At 40.6% G+C, this 23573-nt stretch overlaps 1 protein-coding gene across 2 annotated transcripts in view; it reads left to right on the top strand.

The window, feature by feature from the left end:
• Positions 1-23573, top strand: part of NT5DC3 (5'-nucleotidase domain containing 3) — an 83271-nt gene that overhangs the window by 34199 nt on the left and 25499 nt on the right. For both annotated transcript variants that reach the window (XM_089651826.1, XM_089651825.1), the window contains exons 5-11: positions 7243-7333; positions 12308-12445; positions 14086-14146; positions 15782-15884; positions 16858-16959; positions 19497-19578; positions 22481-22567. In XM_089651826.1, coding sequence (XP_089507952.1) covers positions 7243-7333; positions 12308-12445; positions 14086-14146; positions 15782-15884; positions 16858-16959; positions 19497-19578; positions 22481-22567 — 664 coding nt within the window. The remainder of the gene's footprint in view (positions 1-7242; positions 7334-12307; positions 12446-14085; positions 14147-15781; positions 15885-16857; positions 16960-19496; positions 19579-22480; positions 22568-23573) is intronic.

Raw genomic sequence — 23573 nt, 5'->3', positions numbered from 1 at the left:
ACGTCCGTGGCGATACCTCACGTGTGGTGTGTGACCTATGTATCCGGTCACCTTTTGGGTGGGGGTGCATTACATATTTATTTAGTTTTTTATTATTTATTATTTTTGTTTTTTTTTACACAGTCTCTTTTATTTTTTTTTTTTTCTTTTTATGGCCATCACAAGGGATAAACAGATTGGTTTGATCAATCTGCTGCTTTCACAAGCCAGTAATGACTTGTTTACATCCTGGTGAAATCAAATGACAAAATACTAGTCGCTGCCGGTTACTTAGACCATTCCCAAGGGGACGTTCGCTTCCTCGGTCATCTCTATGGTTAGCCAGTAGAGCCGCTGGCTTCAGTCCTGAGCTCCATGATGGGACGGAGAACCCAGGAAGGCAGCGCTGTCTATAAAAGCGATCCAGTGGCTAATTGGCCAATTAGGTCACTTTTTTTACTTTATTCAGCATCGCTAACTGAAAAAAAGAGAGAAAACTAGGTTTCTTTTTTTTCAGTTGCGATGCTGAATAAAGTAAAAAAGTGACCTGATTGTAGCTTCAAGCATCATCCCGATATAACCACTTCAACCTCTTGACGTACGGGTACGTCGCGGAGTCTTAAGTGGTTAAGATACTCAAGTGCCAATTCCATAAATCATTTTTGACTTTTCATCTCCCAGAATTGCAGCTGAAATAAAGCGTTTTCTTTTAATTGTTACTAAATGCCTCTATGTAAATGTATCACTCATACAGTGGGTATTTGAAAAGAATCGCCCCCTTTTTAAAATAATCACGTTTCGTTGCATTGCATCATGAAATGAAGACAGATACAGTTGTTATTTATATCCAGCTGTATTTACACAGCTTATAACATCCAAGTGAAAAAGATATAACACCATCATGTAAAAAAAATAAATAAAACTAATTCAAAAACAGAATCAGAGTTGGAAAAAGGATCACCCCATTGTGTCATTATTTTGTTGATCCACCTTTTGCTTTAATTCCAGCCTTTATTTTGTTGGGATATGTCTCTATTAACTTTGCACACCTAACAATATTTGCCCACTCTTCTTTGCAGAACTGCTCAAATTCAGTTAAACTTGATGGTGACCATTGTGGACTGCAGTCTTCAAGTCATTCCACAGATTTTCAATGGGATTCAAGTCTGGGCTCTGACTAGGTCATGCAAGGGCATTCACCTTTTTCTCCTTCAGCCACTGTGTGGTCATTCTTGCTGTGGGTTGTTGTCATGTTGGAAGGTAAACCTTCTTCCCACTGACAACTTTCTGGCAGAGAGCAGTAGATTTTCCTTACGAATTTAATGTTGTTTTGCCCAATCCATTTTTCCTTCTATCCTGACAAGTGCTCCAGTCCCTGCTGCAGAGAAACACCTCCATAACAGGATATCACCACCTCCATGTTTTACTGTAAAAATAGTGTTGAGGCCAAATCATTAAATTTTAGTCTCATCTGTCCATAACACCTTTTCCAGTGTGGCCTCAGAATCTTCAAGGTGTGTTTTGGCAAAGCTCAGTCATGACTGCATGTGACTGCATGTGGCCTTTCTTGAGGAGTGGCTTTTTTCTTGCAATCCGCCCATACAAGCCATATTTGAGGACAATTTGTGATATTGTCATCACATGCACACCATAGCACTCTCATGTCATAAATTCCTGTAACTGCTTCAGAGTTGCTGTAGGCTTCTCTGTAGCCTCTCTGACCAGTTTCCTCAGTTTCTTGACTTTTTCGTCCAGTTTGGAGTGACATCCTTATCCAGAGGGTCTGTGTTGTACCAAATACCTTCCACTTCTTAATAAAATACTTCACTGTGCTTCTAGGCATTGATAAAGCCTCTGAAATTTTTTTTTGTATCGTTTTTTCTGATTTGTGCCTGTCCGCAACTTTATCCCGGATATCTTTTGACAGTGACTTGCGACCTATAGTCGATTGTTTGCTTCCCTTAAACTACCAGGGACTGAAATACTCCAGGAAAGCTCAGTGAAGTCACACTATTTCAAAGTCGGATGTCCTTCTGACTTGAGGTGCAACTTGCAAGACATCTGCGACTTGCAAGGCACAGATGTCTATGCAAATCGCACCTGAAGTAGTGCGGGCAGTACTTTAGAAATCAGTGCAGCTCTGACCAAGTTGGAATCGCACTGATATAACTGCTTTAATTGCGGACAATAGGGGGCGACTTGCCATGTGATTTGCAACTCTCATGGAAAGCACACCTGGTGTGACCGGGATGTTAAAGTCAAATGGTTTTGTGTGCCATTGAGAAGGTGATTAGCTACACCTGATTGAGTTTACAAGTCATTTTTAGGAGGGTGTGATCCTTTTTTTCCAACTCCTAATTCTGTTTTTTAATTTTTTTTTTTTTTTCTCCTGGCATGTTGGTGTTCTCTTTCACTTGAATGTTATAAGTTGCACTGAGTAAATACAGCTGGATAAAATAAAAACTGTCTTCATTTCAGGCTGCAAAGCAACAAAATGTGATTATTTTAAAGGGGGGTGATTCTTTTCTATACCCACCGAATGTATTATAATGTAAATATAAATAACAAAAGTGAAATGTACACTGTTTTTGAGGTACTGGTTTAAACCATTCTTTATCATTTCCTTGTTGAGGGTTCTTGATTAGCCCGTGTGTAAGGGCATAAGGGTACATTATGGAACAATTTTAGCTGTTTCTTTCTTTTATAGATTACTCCTGTCACCGTTTAGTAGAATAGGATTGCAAAATAAATTTGTTTATTATCCTTGCTAAGCCACTCTTGGCTATGTAATGAGGTCTGAAGTGAATTTAACTGGCAGTAATTGGCGTCAGCACATTCTTATTTCCAATCCGTAAATAACAGTTGCCCAATATTGAAGTAATCTCTTCTAATCTGCCATTTGAAACTATTTCATTTTCATTCCACAGTTTCATTATCCATTAATGAGATCACGTTTACAGTATACTATATGTAATAAACAATCAGGCTTGTGTTCTAGTGAAAAAAAAGTTCCAAACTTAAGAATATCAAACAAAATAAGACTGAAATTTAAAAATAAAGCAATTCTGTTTTCAAAAATGTAATGCAGCAACATCCGTTATGAATAGGAGTCAATACAGTGCTAAGTAACACCATTGCCTTTACATAAACATCCACACAATCACATTGGAGTCTTTAAAATATCTTGACTTTGGGGTTATCTGAAGAGTAGGCAGAAGTGGCCTAGTCCCCATCCCACAATTGCTAAGCATATTTTCACCAGCCACAAGCACTGTCTCAGATAGTTGACATTTGCTGGGAGGGGTCTTCAAGGATGAAATTAGGATAAGAGAAGTACAGTCTGGCATTGCCTGATGCCTGGATTTTTTTCAAATGTATTTTAAAAACCTCTTAATTATATATAACAGTAAAAACTAATTTAGAAAAGGGATATAAACGCCTGATGTGAATCTCTGTTCATACAACAATTTTTCATTTTTATTTTTTTTCAAACATTCATTTAGTGTACTCAATGGTCCAGAATACTTCTTGCAAATTGTGGAGTTCGGCTAGGTTCACACTATTGCGGACTTGCAGGCTGCGTTAGTGTGAACCTAGCGTTCACCATTGCTGCTACATTGATGGAAACTAAAAGCATATATAAACAATCCTTAATCAAATTTTACAGAAAATAAACCAGAAATAAGAGGAAATATTTATCATTCAAGGCAGTGCAATGCTAAGCAGGTGCAGTGAGACAAGTTTATTACAAGGTTACATCCTGAGTTCGAACTTGCTCCTTTTTGGCTGCACTAAAGTCCACACTTGCGACTAAATAAAATCTGACTCTGGTCAGGTCCTAATTGTTCATCTATGTATAGTGGAAATCTGTCTTGCCTTTAGTAATCGTTTTTTGCACTTTGTGAACTGTCACACTTGGCTGCCCAGGAATAGAGCTACACAGGTCTAAACCTTTTGCAGAGATTTTGCTGAAGGAGACACCCCTGATTTTGTAGCAAATTGTGTTAATAATTTGCTTTGATTTTAAGCCCGTACAGCTTTTGTGAGTATAGAACAATGAGTATTCACTTTACAGAATGCATTTTCATTTAGCTTAGAGAATGAGATTAAGTTGACTTCAATTATCCAATGATGTGCACGCAAACATGTTTTTAAATGTTTGCCTTATGCATGATTGGACATTCGATGTGAACACCGCCTCACCCAATTCACATGTCTATTACTTTAGTACATCAGCCACAAAAAAGATTCTTATCTTTTTATCCTTTTTTTTTTTTTTTTTTCTTTCTTTTAAAGCTTCATGAATTGAGCCTTGTATGTGTAATTTGTGTGACTTTATAATTAATCACTTTGAACTTGGCAGAAAATTACTGTCTTTTCAATCCAATATCCAGCATTCCATTTATAATCCCAACTGTCAGCTTTCAAATGAATGCATAGAGGATTTTAAAAATGAAAAATGTGCAACTATGTATTAAAAGGAAATTTCAGTTATGGGTGGGTGCTGGCTGCCTCTTCTGTGGACCCGAGTTTCCCAACTCTGCTCACCTGGTATAATAATTTATGAAAAGCTTTCCTGATGAATTTTTTCTAATCATGCCCAACTGAACTTTCAGCTGTTAAATCAAATATGTTCTAGATGCATCAAAAAAAGGTATGCAAAGTTTTTTTTTTTTTCCTGTTTTTGTTTTCATTAGGCAGTCTTCATAGCCTGGGAAGAAATGACCACCCCCTGCAATAATACTGCTGGGAAGGACCCTTGCATGGTGTGGAAGCTGTGGTCTCTCTGTAAAGGTCCAACACATCTTCCAGTGATTCAGAGCTAGGGGCCTCCAATCTGCAGAGAGCATGAAGGGTCCTCTATAGCTTGATAATGAGGAACAGGCTTTTTTTGCTTAGACTGGCTGCTTACTAAAGAAAATGAACTGTAAGACTTTTGAATGCATTTTTGTTTTGATACAACTGGAGTATATTTTGCTTATTTAAAACCAAGTTTGATCAGGCTTTAATCCTACATCAAGGAGAATGTGGCAGGAACACTTAGACTTCTGCAGCAGATCAAATGAGACTTCATGGGAGGGGAGACAACTGGATCTGTTCTGATTCATGAAGAAATACCAACTGTGATGGTGATTCCACCGAGCATTATTTACCCATAACTACAAATGACTTTGGTTTAGTAAACCTTAAAATATTGTAGCAATGGAGGTACTGCATGCCGCAAAGGATTTCCAGAGTGAGGAATCTAATGGAGAAGAAATAAAGATTAGCTTTGGTTGGTCAGTAAAGAGTATGGATGCTAAAGATATAAACTGGGTATTACTTCCTATAGATATTATAGATACAGTATTCATACACCTTGAAATTTTCCACATGTTGTCATGTTACAACTAAAAACGTATATGTATTTCATTGGGATTTTATGTGATAGACCAACACAAAGTGGCACATAATTGTGAAGTGGAAGTAAAATGACAAATGGTTTTCACATACATACATATACATATATATATATATAGATAGATTTTTTTTTTTTTTTTTTTTTTACAAATATCTGAAAAGTGTGGCATGCATTTGTATTCAGCCCATCAAGTCAATACTTTGTAGAACTACCTTTCGCTGCAATTACAGCTGCAAGTCTTTTTGGGTATGTCTCTACCAGCTTTCCACATCTAGAGAATTAAATGTTTGCCCATTTTTCTTTGTAAAATGGCTCAAGTTCTGTCAGATTGGATGGAGAGCATTTGTGAACAGCAACTTTCAAGTCTTGCCACAGATTCTCAATTGGTTTTAGGTCTGAACTTTGACTGGGCCATTCTAACACATGAATATGTTTGATCTAAACCATTCTTTTGTAGCTCTGGCTGTATGTTTAGGGTCGTTGTCCTGATGGAAGGTGAACCTCCGCCCCAGTCTCAAGTCTTTTGCAAACTCAAACAGGTTTTTTTTTCTAAGATTGCCCTGTACTTGACTCCATCCATCTTCCCATCAACTCTGGCCAGATTCCCTGTCCCTGCTGAATAAAAGCATCCCCACAACATGATGCCGCCACCACCATGTTTTACAGTGGAGATGGTGTGTTCAGGGTGATGTGCAGTGTTAGTTTTCTGCCACACATTGCATTTTGTTTTTCGGCCAAAACGTAAACGTTTGGTCTCATCTGACCAGAGCACCTTTTTTTCATATGTTTGCTGTGTTCCCCACATGGCTTCTTGCTAACTGAAATGGAAATTGTTAATGGCTTTCTTTCAACATTGGCTTTCTTCATGCCACTCTTCCATAAAGGCCAGATTTGTGGAGTGCATGACTAATAGTTGTCCTGTAGACAGATTCTCCTACCTGAGCTGTGGATCTCTGCATCTTCTCCAGAGTTATCATGGGCCTCCTGGCTGCTTCTCTGATTAATGCTCTTCTTGCTCGGCCTGTTAGTTTAGGTGGACTGCCATGTCTTGGTAGGTTTGCAGTTGTGCCATACTCTTTCCATTTTCAGATGATTGATTGAAAAGTGCTCCGTGAGATGTTTAAAGCACAGTTAGGTTATAAAGAAATATCCCAAGCTTTGAACGTCTCCATCTTTATCCCTGACCTGCCTGGTGTGTTCCTTTTTGCCTTCATGATGCTGTTTGTTCACTAATGTTCTCTATCAAACCTCCTGAGGGCTTCACAGAACAGCTGTATTTTATACTGAGTTTAAATTACATACCGGTTTGGACTCCATTTACTAATTAGGTGACTTCTGAAGGCAATCTGTTCAACTAGATTTTAGTTAGGGGTATCAGAGTAAAGGGGGCTGAATACAAATGCACACCAGACTATTCAGCTATTTATTTGTAAAATAATTTTAAAACCATTTTATCATTTTCCTTCCACTTCACAATTATGTGGAAGGTCTGTCACATAAAATCCCTAAAAATACATTTATGTTTTTGGTTGTAACATGACAAAATGTGGAAAATTTCAAGGGGTATGAATACTTTTTCAAGGCACTGTAGTTATGATAGACTGGGGTCAGCTGGAAGGACCTGGTCGTGTTAATGCTTGTCCTCAGTGGTCAGCCACTCCTGACTCCATGCTCGGCTACTGGGGTGACTTGGCTTGCGTGCCGACAGAGAAGACTCTGCATGGCCACTGTGGCACATGTGTCATAGGTTCGCCACCACTGCCTGACGGTATCACAATGTACACCTCTCATAAATGTACTGGTTGTGGAGGATGTGATGAGACATTTTAAATTTTAGCTTTGTAACCATGACTCTCTTACAGAGGATTTGATGTTGTGCAAGATTCAGAAGTTATTGAAATGTACCAAGGTTCCCATGTACCGTTGGAGCAGATGAGCGATTTCTATGGAAAGGTAACAATACAATAATTTTTGATATTTTGTGTGTGTTGGTGTTTATACTGTAGGATTAGTCCCTAGCACAGTGGTTTGTGTATTTCTCTTGCGCCATTGACACACAATTTCTTCTTTATCCATGACCAAGTAAGGTTTCCCCATAGCCCCACTTACAGGACTAGGACACTAGGCAGAAAAAAACTCGGCAACTTTTATGGGCAGTCTTCTCTTGGCCTAAAGCCCCCTCTCTGCTATAGGCCTCCAGTCATTCTGCCTAGTTTCTTCAGGCGTGCAGATGTAATTTTATGCTGAGACTTTATTCTTGGTCAGCTGCAAGAAGCCCCATCCTGGACCAGGGCAGCCAATAAGTTAAACGTCTAGTGGGGACACAGAGCACACGTGATCTGGTGCCTATAGTCTGTGTCAGTGTTACCCTGGCCAACAGCCCCCCCCCACTTCGGTGGAGAGGAGGATCTGTCATGGGAGCCTTACCTGCATTCTCTGTTGGCTTGGTAAGTAGATGCTGGTACTCCCTGGGGTGGTTGGTCTCTACGGTGTTCTCCCTTCCCACTTCTGGGCTTGGGCTTCTGTACCCCTAACTTCCCGGTTTGGGGAAATATGGGACTCTGTTGGCTGCAGTGGTGGGTGCGGGTCCTGGTTAGTGACCTGCCAGGTATGTGGGTGTGGCGGTGTGAGTCGCACTCCCCCCCCCCCCCCCCCTTCCTGTTTCCTCAGGGTCTGTCCTTACCTGTTCCTTGTAGTTTGCCGGTTGGTCCATCTAGGCCTTCCTGGGGCATTCCTGGGCTGGGGGGAAGGGGGGCGCAACTATTCAAAGCAAACTAGAGGTGTTTTCATTGTAACCAATAAATCTGCACCAAAAGAAAAATTCCCCATATTTGTAGAAAAAACGTGGTTACTTTCAATGACTAGAGTAGTGACTGATTCCTGGAAGAAATTAAACATTTTTATTACAGTATACATCTTGTATCAAAAATTCTCCAAGAGACTGAAGTGTTTTATAAAAAAAAAACCCAGCATTGTATGGAAACATTGATTAGAATAAAACATGTAGAAAAATCACTAAGCAACAGACAGACAAATAGAATCAAAGTTGGTCCGGACACCCAAATCAAACCGTACATGAAGTTTTACCACAGTAAAATTCTGCATGTAAGTGGGTAAGGAAAACAAGGTATCCCTTATGTACAGAATATTGGGATTTTTTGCAATTGCCACTGCAGAAATAATGGGCCAATAACTACACAATAGTAAACTGAAAATTCAGGCAGTCATAATAGGGAGTGTCCCCATATAAAGTATGTATGGCTATGGAGGAACTAATGAATCAGTCCCGATCAAAATTCTAAAGGGTTAATTCCTCCTTTGACAATGGGGGGGGGGGGGGCACACTGGACAGCTGGGGGTGGTGCACACATCTTGTGGCTGACATGCTCAGTGGCCATTGTGCCTGTCTGGGCTATGAGAGCTGGCTGGGGGAGGTCCTGAGCAGCCATTTTGTAGAGCCCGCAACAAAGGACATCTCCTACATTTTGTTTCTGTATATCTGCGGTCTCTGGGACTCCTGGCACGTAGCTGTGTGGGACAACCTGCAGGACATGTGGGCAACTCTGTCAGCTCCTGGTGACATGGTGGTGAGTCCTCCCTGGGGGTTCCCTCTCTCTGCTGGGCTAGCCTGTAGGTGTTCTTTCCTGTACTGGTACCATGTGGGATCCCTAATTGCAGCAGTACCTACCTGGGGGTGTGTAACCTATTGAGCCTCAGGAACACGCTTCTCTGGAGCCAATCTTGGAGGTGGCAAGTCCCTCAGTCCCCTTCGTCTCCCGCATAGAGGCAATATGCGGGCACAAGGCTGACAAGAAGCGCCCCCTGCCATCCCCCTCATCCTCGTACTGTTCTGAGCCCGAATTGGGCTCTGCTGACACCAGTTCTGTGTTTTGCTGCGAAGCCCAATGACTTATCCCCTGATTCCTTAGATGAGGACGATTCTTCTGCTTCTGTAGCTACATAGTAGAAGGCGTTAGTCACCCCCCCCCCCCACACCCCCTTCATTGACTTCATGCGAGAGATGCCAAAATTTGAGGTCTCTTCTGGGGCGTCTGATGTAGTGCCTGTCCCCTTTGGAACAAACAAGCTGGCTTACCCAGCTTATTTTGACAAATTTGTGTACAGGGCCTGGGGTCGTCTGACTTGTACTCCCAAAGCGCTTTGCGGATTTTTCTTCGACCAAGGGTTCCAAACCCTTCAAGACTCTCGTGAGCAGTGCCAAGTGGGGGTGTTTCACATCTCACAATGGGTGGAAAGGTTAATTTTCAGCTCTGTCCACCATACACATTCAAGGTGTTTGGCAGGCAAGGAAAACTGGCAGGCAGATTATCTCAGCCATCAGACACTGGATCGGGAAAGTGGTCCCTGCACCCAGAGGTGTTCCATCAGCATGGTCTTCGCTGTGGAACTGCTGGCATCCCGGAATGTTCCGAGGTTCATGGCGAGGTTGCTGAATCCTCTGGTGGATGCAACGGATATGCTGGTGGCGCCGTGGGATCAGTATAATCTCATCTATGCATTTTTGCTCCTTTGGCTGATTGCTCGCCTGCTGCTCAGGATAGAAGCCGAAGGAATACCAGTCGTTCTGGTGGCTCCGAACTAGTCTTGCCATCAGTGGTTGATGTAGTGTGGTTGGTGGCAGACGCTTCTTGGCAGCTGCCTCTTCGGGAGGACCTTCTGTCCTAAGGGCTGGTCTTCCACCCTGCTTTTACCATTGCTGGGTTTGACCGTTTGGCTGTTGAAAGCCAGGTTCTGAGGGTTTTCTTGCTCGGTGAATTCGACTAAGGTTCGTAAGTCTACCTCCCCGGAAGATTTATCATTGCACCTGGAAAGCTTGTATTGTTTGATGCAAAGCTTTGGGGTTCCTTGTGCCTTCTCAGTGGCTCAGATGTTGGCCTTCTTTCAATTTGAAGCCTTGATCTGAAGCTTGTTTTGAGTACAATTAAGGGTCAAGTCTCTGCTCTGTCTGTCTTCTTTCAGCGTCCTATGGCCACACATTTTTCTTGGTTTGCACATTTTATCCAGGGGGTTCATCATGTGATGTTCCCCACTGTCGCTGTGGGACTTGAATTTGGTGTTGGTTCTTCAGCCTCCTTTCAAGCGCATTTGGGATATTCCCTTGCTTACACTCTCATAGAAGGTCGCCTCTCTAGTCCCTATTTGGTCGGTGCGGCTGGTGTTGGAATTGTCAATTTTAGCTTGTAAGGCACCTCTAATTTTGCACAAGGACAACATGGTGCTTCGGCCGTCTCCTTTTCTTCCGAAGGTAGTGTTGGATTTCCACTTGAATGAGGACACTGTCCTTCCCTCCTTTTTGTGTCCTCGGCTGTCACACACTAAGGAGGTGGCTTTGCACTCCTTGGACATGGTTCGTACGTACCTCCCTGTGGACAGTCCGAGGAAAGGCATGGTGGCCTCTTCCACCATTATTTACCATCGAATTTGGCAGATGGTTGTGCAGGTGTATGCCAGTAAGGGGGAGAAACCTTCCTTCCCTGTTACGGCTCACTCCACAAGGGAGGTTAGCGTTTCCTAGACTATCTGGCATCAGGCGTCTGTTTCTCAATTTTGCAAAATGGCAACCTGGTTGTCAGTGCACACTTTTACTAAGTCCTATAGAGCTGATGTGTTTGCATCTTCTGTTGCTAGTTTTTGCCGTAAGGTTTTGCAAGCGGCTGTTTAGGAACCTTGGGGTGGTTCCGAGGTTGGCGTGTTACCCTGGGTTTCTTTCCCATTAGTTGGTTAGCCCATCCCTCATTGAGACAATGTTTGGACACATCCCTGTTTAGTTAAGGATAAAGAAGCAGTTCTGTCCTGTCAATGATTGTAAGAGAAAATTCGATTTTGTTTTTATTTATTTATTTTTTTTAACCACATAATCCCTTTCTCTGATTTCATTGACAGACACAGCACCCAGCCCTCTATGGAGTTTTCTCCTTTTGACACTGCTTGTAACTGACTGGAGGAGTATAGCAGAGAAGGGGGTTTTATGCCCAGAAAGGACTACCTATAGGAGGTGCCAAGTTTTTTTTTTTTGCCTAGTGTCCTACTCCTGGAGGTGGAGCTATAAAACCTTGTTTGATCATGGATATAGAACAAGTGGCTGTGTCTGTCAATTAACTCAGAGGGGATTTTATCGTGGGTAACAAAAAATCCCATTACTTACAGTAATTAAAATAAGACTAAAGAAAAGTGAGAAGAATTCCCTCCAAAGTGAGGGAATTTCTTGTTATCACCAGGATCAGCAAAACTAGTGTCCCCTCTGAAAATGTTGCCTTCCATTCCTGTTCTGGTGACAACCCAAAATTTGGAATTTTCTTTCACTTTTGGTAATAACAGTAAACAGGGTGACTCTCCCTAACCGGGAAACAAAGTAATAAAAACAGATCAGTATTGTAGTACCACTTCTCCACTCTATCCAACCCTTAAAAAAAAAAAAAAAAAAAAAAAAGCCTTTTATACTTTAACATGGTCAGAATTTTTTAATCAGATAAATATAATATGAAGTGTGTGAATTTTAGGTGTTTTTTTTTCCAGCCAGATGGTGGAGTTCTAGGCTTCTCTTCACATGCTGTGTAATTACTTCTGTTTAGGTTGTTAAAAAGGCTGGCATTTACAGAGATCAAAAATTATCTTATTGAATAGCTCAGTCCTAACTTTCAGTAAAAGGGCTCCTTTGCATTGATGTTGCTCTCTGAAGATTGATCTGCAGTGGACCACTTTTCAGAGGGCATTTGACAGGCAATGAAGTGGCTATGTGTTGTCATACTACCTGATTTAACACCTGAAAATGCTCATAGTGATGTGGCCTAGTTCAGTAGAATGGGTCTCGTCCGGTATTGCCCACCAATAAAGTGTTAGATGATGATTTTGTTAAACATACAGTAAATTGGGTAAAATTTTACAAATTTCTCTTTAACTTTGCAGAGTTCTGAAGGCAACACATTGAAGCAATTCATGGACATATTCTCATTGCCAGAGATGACTCTTCTCTCCTGTGTCAACGACTACTTTTTCAAAAACAACATAGATTATGAACCAGTTCATCTATATAAGGATGTCAAGGTATGTGTACATTATTTGAAAATAAGGATAGCTGATAATCTTGGTGCAGTCAGTGGTAAAATGCACCACAGCGTTCCCATGCTTTAAAAGTTGCAGAGTGTAGTTGGCTTTTGAAATGTTTTGACAGAGTAGCAGTCTCATAGAGAAATTGGTATTACTATTTAAAAACTATCTAGAGCATGATTTTCTACTGTTCTGCATCTTTATGAAACCGGAATAGTCTCTCCTGAACACAAGGATATGTACTTGGTGGTTTAATCCAGAATCTGTTTTAAAAAGGCAAACCTATGGACAATTCTGTGTTTTTATGTTGAAGGGTTTCATTTTTGTGTCTTTAAATAAATTTTGCATGCCCATTGTTTGGCTTGTTAGTTGCCAGTGTTTAGTGTGCAATTGAAGTTCCACTGTAAAACAATGAGCAGGCGGGCTTTTATTGCAGAAGAGAGGTGCACTGTCTGTAAAAAAAAAAAAAAAAAGCCTTAACCTGCCTGCTTGCTGTCTTCTGCGGCACTGGTAAACTGAGCTGCTCATGTGCAGCTCAGCTTACAGTGCTGGGCCGGTCTCTGAGTGTCAGGATGACTATCTTTTGTGCATGTACAGAAGTGACGTCATCCCCTGCTGGCCAATGAAGAGGCCCGAAGACTGGTGTTCAGAAGAAGATGCTGGTGCCAGCAAGGGACTGTTGAACAGATATGTATTCGCCCTTCAGTTCTGCTATAATGTTCCACTTGATCAGATGCAAAGAAAATAGGATTTTATATATCAGTGAGAAAGTTAGAGGTCTCTGCCATTACACATCTGATGAAGTATTCCTCCAGAAATTACCAAAAAAATGGGACGTCTATTTACATCTAGCCTGTGATATGATGTATTGCATCCCCAGAACACCTGGATGTTTGTTTACAGTTTCAACAGCTTTTTACTGAGACATACATCCTGAAATTACTTGAAATATATTTTTTGGGGGTTGAATTCCTTATAAATGTTTGCTGCATCCCTAAAATATACACTTGCATCTAATGAGCCGCTCTTCTCCAGTATTTCACACCGCTGTATTTACTAAAGCTGGTGCAACCCTGACAATAAAACCTGGATGCTAACTGGTTACTATGCAAAGCTTAACTGAACAAGCTGGAGTTAGAAGCTGATTGGTTACTATGCACAGCTACACCGGATTCCGTGTACACCAGTTTTAGTAAATCTCTCCCGCTGTGTTTATGCAAAATCACTAATTTGAAAAATTCCAGCAGATACTCTGGGACTCTCTGAGACCTACAGTAGTCTCATTTTAAACATGAACTAAACAGCTAGAAATCTGCAATAAAGTCCGATTTTAAAATCCTTATCGGAGAGAGATTCATGCTTCCCTGTACATATCTTACAGACAGTGTCATAAATATATGGGCTATCTGAATGCACTTCAGTAAATTATTTGCTAAAAATATGATCTATTTCATTTCTTCAGTATCACATTTTCGCGACGTTTGTGTTTTGTTTGTTGTTGGTTTTTTGTTTTTTTTTTTGAATTGTATGTCCTTTTTTCTATAGCATTGTATAATACCAAACTGATAATGAATTTTCCTAAAATGACCAAACATGTTTGTTATGTAGGCATTATTTATTTATTTTTCATTCCCTAGGATGCAATTAGAGATGTCCATGTGAAAGGGCTAATGTACAGAGCAGTGGAGGCTGACATTGGTAAGACATTTTTCTGTGATAGCAAAAAATTTATTTATTTATTTTTTAATTTACAGTGATACACATGTAGGTGTGCAGTAACACTTGTATTTGTCTGTCTGCCTGGAAAAATTTGAAATCTGAATATATACTGTGTGTTTTTGTATAATAAAATCTCCCCCTCCCGCCACCTGTAAAAGCTTGAATACTTAAATATACGTTTTGCGGTCATCAAGTGATTAAGAAGCAGATATTAAGTGCAAACTCTACTGACCAGTCACAGTCCTTGTTCTGGGGACTATTTTAATGGCAGTACCTGCAATAAATCTTGTGAGAAGTTGTGGAAAGTCAGTTTTGCTGTCTGTTCTGTAGAACAGTGGTCCCCGACCATTTTTGGCACTGGGGACCGGTTTTATGGAGGACAATTTGTCAAGGGCGGTGGGTGGGGTTTCAGATCAGTGGGACCCTTGAGCTTGCCACCTTGTCCTGCCACCTTGTCCTGCCACCAGATACAGCGTGTCACTGTGTCCTGCCACCGGATGCAGCGTGTCATTTGCCACCATGTCCTGCCACCAGATGCAGTGTGTCCCTTGCCACTGTACCCTGCCACCAAACGCAGTTTTCTCTTTGCTGTGAAATCTCTCAATGTATGGCTTTGTAGCCTCTCCCCAGCGCTACTGACACAGGCAGCTGGCATTAAATTCTCAAGGAGGCAAACCTACAATCAGCACATGAGCAGTTCACAATAGGGTTCCCATCCTATGGGACTGTAATGCGCCGCTGATGTGATGATCTCACAGGAGGCAACCCTGCTCACAGGATCTAACAGAGCGGGAGAGCCGCTATGTAAACACAGCCTCTCTCCTCCCAGTGCCATTGCAACCTAGCGACTGACAGGCCAGAGACCAGTACCGGTCCACGGCCCGGGTAGGGGACCCCTGCTGTAAAAAGACTGTAAGTCATGTACATGAAGTGTAATTGTTTGTGTGTGTGTGTGCACATTGTTGGTATTTATTTAAATTTACCATGTAGATGATACTGTATGTTGGGGCTTTCAAGTGGTATACCGGGATGATGCCTGCAGCTACAGGCATCATTCTGGTACTGTCGTTTATAGGAGGTGATTGGCTTTTATGTAGAAGCCATGTAAGTGACTAATTAGCTGCTGAATGGCTTTTACAGGTGGCGGGAGGGGTCCACCCGCTGGTGCCTCTCCGGGATCTCCGGCCCACCAGACGTTATGTTGGGTATCTATTTACTCAGCGTAACATCTTTTATATTTTACCAAAACATTGGGTAATATATTGTGTTTGCGTACATTAAAATGTATTAAAGTGTGTCCTAAAACATGTGCTTTCGAAAAACCGCTGCCCTCTTATATTTCATTAACACTTCCTACAGCTTTGAAATATGAAGCCCATGCACATCTACTGAGCACAGGTACAATGCAAATAATAAAAGCACAATTTTAAAAAAAAATTTTACCTGCTAAAAATGAGCATTTATTTTTAAAGGTAAAGTTAGCTTTTAACTATGGACCATGTCTGATGCTGGCTGTTATTTATAGCAAAGTTGCTTTCAAATGAACACCTGCTTACTAATTTTAAATAGAAGCCTTTTTCTTAGTTTTTTTTTTTCCCACTGATATTTCTATAGAAAGGTACATTCGCTATGGGGAGAGAACGCGAGCGGTGTTGGCAAAACTGGCAAACAATGGCAAAAAGATGTTCCTTATAACGAATAGTCCCAGCAGCTTTGTGTAAGTAAGAGGCTTCAGTATACTTTTAATGTATTTTTCTACCTTTTTTAGGTTGGGTGTGACAATTCATTCAAAGCCGATACACACTGTTAAGTTACTCTAGGGTACATAAAGCCAGATTTAAAGAACATTGCCTATGCAGCTGTTGAATATTAATGATTAAGCTTCCCTAAGTCCTATAAGTTTTTAAAAAGATGTAATCCAAACTATGGTAAGATCTAGGGGGGTGCTGGGGCAGGCTGTGCCACCCCCCCCTTCCTGACTTCAGTTGTGCTCTCTCATGGATGTTGTGCCATCCTTGTGCCATCCTTTAGGAGAGGCTGGAACTGCAGCGGTTGCCCAATGCCCAGGCAACACACACACACACACCACTAGATCCTTTCCCACTCCACCCACCCCTTTTCCCTGTTTGCCCCACCCACACTGCAAGCCTGTGCTGTGCCTGACAATGGGGATGTGTGGGTGGGAGATTTGATGTACAGCAATTGGAAGATCCACAGTGGCTACCTGCTGGTGCCTCTGCCTGAGCCTGCAGATACCAGTCTTGGATGAGTAAGCATTTCTCCCTATCATCCTCACTTTTATCAGTTCTCTGTAACAGCTAATCACAGCGGTCATGTGGCCTGAATGCCCACCTCCACCTCCAGGTGTTTAGAATCTCTTAAAGAGCCGAGAGTTGGCAGCGTAAAGGGGTTAAAATTGTCAATGTTATTGTTTAAAGGCTAAGTTTTCCTTTAGGAACATATTCTATGTCCTCTGCCCTGCTGACCACCTGCACACTGCCATACTGACCCTTGTACGCTCCCCTGTTGACCTCTCATCCTCTGCTTCCTGACATTTTTTTTTTACTGCACCCCCACATCAGACTGGCTAGATGCAGCCGTGATCCAAACCGTAATTTCCAAGCTCAGTATAAAAAAAAAAGTGTGTGTTGATTACCATGATCTTAAATATGAATTTTTTCATTTTACAGCGACAAAGGAATGCACTTTATTGTTGGAAAAGATTGGAGAGATCTTTTTGATGTTGTTATAGTTCAAGCTGACAAGCCAAATTTTTTCAATGACAAGAGGAGGTAAATATTACTGAGCCATTCCCAGTATTCCTAGATCATAATACAGCATATTGTCATATTAAATGTTTGTCATAGGCAGCCTTTCTACTAAAACTGAGCATGGTTGTAAGTGCCCTGAAAATTTCCAGCAAAAATCTTTTTTTTTTTTTTTTTGCAAATCTGGTATTTTTATGCCCTGCTATGAGGCAGTAAGCACTCCCAATAGTGGTTGGAGTTTTTTCAGTTTGTAATATCTTTCAATGAGCAGACAGTCTTAGGGTTTTCTATCACTGTAACAGAATCGTGACAGGTCCAACTGCTCTAAGTATTCAATAATAGAGAAATTTCCCAGTCTATATCTGATGGCTGTTTAATTCTAGTTACAGTATGCTTACCATGTCCGTTATTTTCATTTTGTGTAGATGTGTACAAGATCTTTTGACATCAAGAGTTTTGGGGAGTTAAATGCAGGTGTTTAGGGGTTAGTAAGAAGGTTTGTTTAAAGTGGAACTAGACCCTATCGTTTTTAGCTGAGGAAGCTGCAATTTTATCCTTTTTGTTTGATCTTCAACTGCCATGATGATGCACATGTGATCAGTTATGACACCAGCCATTTGATGGTTTGACCGTTTGGTTTAAAGCACAAGCAAATGTGACAGTTATGTTCCCGACACATGCCAGGAATGTTACTGGTTCTTGAAACTGTTAAATCGATGGGTTTAGTTCCGCTTTAAGTTTTAGGGCTTGTTCACACCATGGTGCAGATCCGTCAGTTTTTCTGCATGTGTTCTGCAAGGGCTCAATTAAATCTATTGTTCTCTATGTGCGCTGTTCACACCACAACACTGGTATCATGTGCAAGTTCTTCCTGCGCAGGAATCTGCAATGTGTATAAAACTAATTGAAACGCACATAAACTGATGTAAACTGATGTTTCTGCAAGTGAAATCTGCGCATCTGTTTCCATCAGTTTTTCTGCATGTATAATGTGAACAAGACCTTAAAGGATAAGTTCACCTTTGGGAACATGTTACATGTTCCTCCCTTTCTTGGGGGGGGGCATGTTGCATGCTCCCATAGTCGCTGCCGCCCCTCTCTCCCTCTGACATTACGGGGAGACTTCTCCCCATATTATCTATCTGTCACATTTGAAAACAGCGTGGCTGTGCGGGGCTCCGCCCACACAGCCACATTCATTCATCCATCCATTCATGAACTTTCATGAATGAATGAACTGCAAGTCCCGACAGCCTTAGCGGCTGTGTACTTGTAGTTTTCCATGAACTACCACGGCACTGTGGAGCATCGTGGTAGTTCACTGAAGCTTCCTGTCAGAATATCTGCTTGCTCGTACATCCTGTATGGCAAGCAGATATTCTGACAGGTCTACTGATCACTGGTGCAATGCTTTCCAACCTCCTGTAGACAAAAATAATAAATGCACATATTTTTTTTACTTACAAAAAAAATGTGCATTTATTATTTTTGTCTAAAAGGTAAACTTTAAGCCTAATGGCTCATTCACACCATTCGTGCAGAAAAACTGATTTTTATGAGCCCTAAGTTTGGTTAGTGTGAAATAAGGCATTGGGTCAGATTTAAAGTGGAACTTCATTCTCTCAAGCAACATTTGACTATTTTTAATCCTTATGCTGCTAGCATTAGTAAATTGGAAAGTATATCCTATTTACTTGTTTTAACTTTTTTACATTCTTCAGTTACTTCCTGGTTTCCAGGCCTAGGCAAATGATGTCATACATCCAGGTTTGGGAGGAGGGGTTTTCTCAGCTAAGACCAATAAAGCATGGAGACATTGATGGATGGGGGGATTTTCTTGGAATATTAAAAGAGAATTAAATAGATTTTTTTGTTTGTTGATCAGATGCTGTGCTGTTCTGCTTTGAAAGTTCAGGTTTGGATTAAGAGTTGGAATCAGGTTAGTATTTGGGTGTTGAGGTTAAGAGTTCAGTTTCAGGTTTACATGGAGTGTTATGGATTAATTTTTCTCAGCTAGGTTACGTTTTAGGGTTCATGTAAAGGAAACTATAAGTGTTAAGGTGAGCAGATAGATTAGGTTAAGGCATTTTTACACAATGTATTTTTTTTTTCAGCTCTAATTGCTTTGTGCCAGAAGCTGACACACTGGCAATTATTTGTTTAATGAGTTTTATAAAAATACTATTTGCAATGTTGTACATATACTGTTATACTTGTTTTGTAGATTTGGTGGAACTGATGACTGAATTTGAAACCACTCTAGATTGTACCAAATGAAATGCACAGTTGGTACAATCTAGACAGGCATGGTCAAACAAGCTCAGCCCCATTTCTCCTCCTTCCACTCAACTATAGTGTTTAGTTTGCAGCAATACTGCAAAAACATAATATAAAAGGTTCTCGTCACTGATAGAACATCTGGTATCAATGTCATCAGAAAGGAGAAAGCCATCTTTTAGCCTTTGCTATTAGAAGCCATTATCCTCCCTGCCATTAATATAAAATCAGAAGGTTCTAATACAATAAATTAATATTTTTAACAATTTCTTTCCCTTTTCCAGACCATTCCGTAAAGTTACTGACCGAGGGGTTCTACTATGGGATAAAATTAGTCAGCTTGAAAAAGGCAAAATCTATAAGCAGGTTTGTTGTGGTATATAACTGTTTTTACTTTTCCCTATATTGTATACTATAGCTGTTAACAAATTGCTTTTTATAGAGGCCAATCTATACTGCATTGCATACTTACACATTATAGTACACTCACCTCTTTTGTTGCACCTCCTCCAGCTCTGACAGTTCAGAACTTTCCCTCCCTGCATCTGTCACTCACCATCTTCTTTCCCTTCTACCAGGTTTGGCGTTACTCCTTTTCAGGCTTGTGTGCTGGGGCTTCATGGTCCCAACAACTGACTCCATTCTTAGAATATTCTAGAAGTTGGTAATGGGCCAGGAGGGTACATTACCCTGCACATGTGCTGTACGCTAGAAGAAATCCAATGGGAACAAGACTACATTTTTTTTTGCAAGGAGACCTGTAAATTCTATTTGCCTCCTCACCAACTGCAAATGCCCTCTGAAAAGTTATCGACAGATTGCTTTTCAGAGGTGCAGCAGTATATAGCCACACATGTGAGCCCTAAGTTCCACTTTAAGCAGAGAAACTGTCAGGAACACCAAGGATTTCACACAAAGGAAGCAATACAAGAGAACAGGATACTTTTTTCATACAGGCACATATTGGTAATATGAAATATTGGGCTTACATACTCTTTAAGTGTGATGACATGTTCATATTTATAGAACTCTCAGTTAAAATGGTTATTGATTACCAACCAATGAAAAGTAACCCTTTCATATTCATTTTTCAGCCTTCCAGTATAAAGCTAGGAGCATGCTATTTACAAAAACAGTATTCTTTTATTAGCACAAATGTGGTGTATACAAATGTTGTCCTTCATAAAGTAGACTTTCTCTGAAAAGGGAGAAATTCGTTTTTTTTTGTTCTATAAAATGAATTGTATATTTTAATATGCTGTTATAGTTAAGATATAGTTTACTTTGAGTGAAATTAATATATATTATCTATTTACTCACCAGCCACTTTATTAGGTACACCTGTTCAATTGCTTGGTAACACATATTGCTAATCAGCCAATCACATGGCAGCAACTCAGTGTATTAAGGCGTGAAGACGACTTGCTGAAGTTAAATCCCTTTTCTCCACCATTCCGATGCTCGGTTTGAAGTGACTTTGAACATGGCATGGTTGTTGATGCCAAACTGCTGATCTACTGAGATTTTAACACACAACCATCTCCTAGGGTTACAGAGGATGATCAGAATAGGAGAAATATCCAGTGAGCGGCAGTTGCATGGACAAAAATGCCTTGTTGATGTCAGATGAGAATGGGCAGAGTGCTGCAACATTCAGATGGTAGGGCCAGAATTTGGTGTTTACAACATGAAAGCATGGATCCATCCTGCCTTTTATCAACTGTTCAGGCTGGTGGTGGTGTAATAGTTTGGTGGATATTTTCTTGTCACTAGCAAGTTGTACCTAAGTAAAGTGGCCAGTGAGTGTAAATTGGATTAAAAGGATAACGCATTAAGGTCAATCTATAGAAAGAGTGAAAACATTTTTCAAAACCTATAGTTGAACCAGTGAAAGGCAGAAATCCCTAATAATAAAGCATGCTCCAATTTGCCACAAGAGAGAAAAATAATCATATCTCTACCCCTGGATCGACAGTGTCTGATGTTATTTCTTATAAATATTAATAGCTAGTTATATTGCTGTGCATTGAGGAAAAAACCCCAAAATTTTAGATTTGGTCCTGTTGAAATCTGTTCCACTTCTTACTGTAAATAAGCATTTCCTTATGTCGAGGTTAAACCTCTTTTATCCATGGGTAAAGCATGACCACTTGTGATCTGCAATGACCTTAATGTCAGTAACTTTGTGCCACGTTTCCTATGTGGATCGTTTAACTGAATTTCCACTTTAAATTGAATAAGTATGTAAACACTAACTATTCTTATATCTACTCCCACTCCCATTCTAATCCTATCCTATCTACCCTGTAAAGGAAAGATTTGTATACTTACCTTTTATGAGGATGCTTCGATCTGGTCACATGATCGGGTCCCAGCGCTGCTTCAGTGAAGATAAGCAATCGCCAACAATGGCTGCAGACCCTGGGTGATGTCTTCCATAGGCTTACTATATGGCATCCTTTGTCAGCTGTCCCTCCTATAAACTGAAGCCGGTGCTAGGATCTAATCATGTGACTGGAGTGCCCTCAGAAATAGAGAAGTATACAGATCTTTCCTTTTACAGGGTAGATAGATTATGCTTGCAATGGAGGTGGGGATAGATTTAAGAATAGTGTTGACTGAGCTTTCACCTGAATTTATATCCCTTAAGTGCATCTTCTTAAAGAAGAATAATTTCATTTGTTAATCTTTTTTTCTCATAGCTGAGGTTTATCTTTTTTTACTTTTCTTTTGTTAGTCTAGTTATGCAACATCTTGAAATAGTTCCCGAAACTAAACCGCACATTCAAGATGAAAAAACAATATAGATGCTAAATTTAAAGAATGTGTAAAACCTAAATGTTTTTTTCTACATTTTTAATACAGTAGGGAAGGGTTAAAATCCCTGTTTAGGGTTTTTGTCATCCATGTCCCATTGGAGAGATTTTTATTAACTTAATGTCATGTGGACAGAAGAGGAGATGACGGCAGTCTTTCTTCTTGGACTACTGTCTTAGGAACTAGTGTCCTCCTTTCTCCTCTATTCCTCTTCTTGTAACAACTCCAAATGTTTAACTACCCTTTACTTCTATTCTCAATGTCAGTGGTCACCAGGAAAAATGGTGTATCTCTCTAGCTGGAGCACAGGTAGCAAGGCAAACAGTGATTTAAACCCTTCCTTACTATAAAAAATGATTTGTAGATAAAATGGTATGTGACCTTTATTACTTTAAATATCTGCAAATTATACTACAATGCCTATCTTACATCCATGCCTTTTTGTTTTTAGGGAAATTTGTTTGAATTTCTCAAGCTTACTGGCTGGAGAGGATCAAAAGTGTTATACTTTGGTGATCATATATACAGTGACTTAGCGGTAAGGCCCTTTTTTAAAAATCTATTTTACAGTTTATATAACTGATGCATGGTGGATTTGCCCACAGGGCTTGGATAAAAATATGGAAACAGTACATGATTTGCAGGTGTGAAAGTGACGACATGTTTCACGTCATAAGCTGAAGTGATGTAACATCTCTTGCGTCTGCTGTGTGATTACACACCTAGTGAACTGGTGGGAAGCCTCTCTTTCGTCATTCACTGCACACGCTGCTAGTAATACAAAGTTGTGTCAGATCTTACTGAGCACCAAAGAGAGCAAATTGTTGGTGTCCTCCTAGCTGGTGCCTCTGTGACTGAAGTTGCCAATTTATTTGCCATTTCGCGAGGTACAGTATCAAAGGTTATGACGGCATATACAGTTTCCGGGAAACCGTCTGCTAAGGATAAGTGCGGACGACATGGTCAACTGAACGAAAGAGACAAAAGGGCATTGCACAGGATTGTTACTCGGAATAAGAAAACAACTGCTGCAAAAGTGACTGCAGAGCACCATCTCGTCTTCCAAAGCCTGTGTTTACAAAATCTGTGCGGAGGGAACTCTATAAGCAAAACATTCACAGGTGAGTTGCAATTGCTACACCACTAGTGACCAATATTAATTCTCCGAAGAGGAGAGAGTGGTGCAACACCCATAAATCGTGGGCTATCGGTCAGTGGAAGACTGTAAAATAGTTTGATGAATCGAGTTTCACGCTGTTCCCAGCCACCAAATGTGTTTATGTGGCAAACACCATTCCAATCTTACGACCAGGACTGTCTTGTGCCAATGGTAAGACATGGTGGCAGTGCAATCATGGTTTGGGCAGCCATATCTTGGTATTTTGCAGGCCCCATCATCACCTTGAAAGGTAGAGTCACTGCCAGCAACTATGTACAAATTTTGGCCGACCATGTGCACCCCACGGTGCAGACATTTCCCAAAAACCGTGCCATTTACCAAAACAATGTGCTAGTTCTGTCAAAATGTAGTTTGACAAGCATGC

The sequence above is a fragment of the Staurois parvus genome, unplaced genomic scaffold (assembly GCF_062004578.1).
Source record: "Staurois parvus isolate SC_StPar_1 unplaced genomic scaffold, SC_StPar_1.0 ptg000025l, whole genome shotgun sequence".
Classification (NCBI taxonomy): Eukaryota; Metazoa; Chordata; class Amphibia; order Anura; family Ranidae; genus Staurois; species Staurois parvus.
Note: the sequence above shows the minus strand (reverse complement) of the source record. Positions and strands in the feature narration are given on the sequence as shown.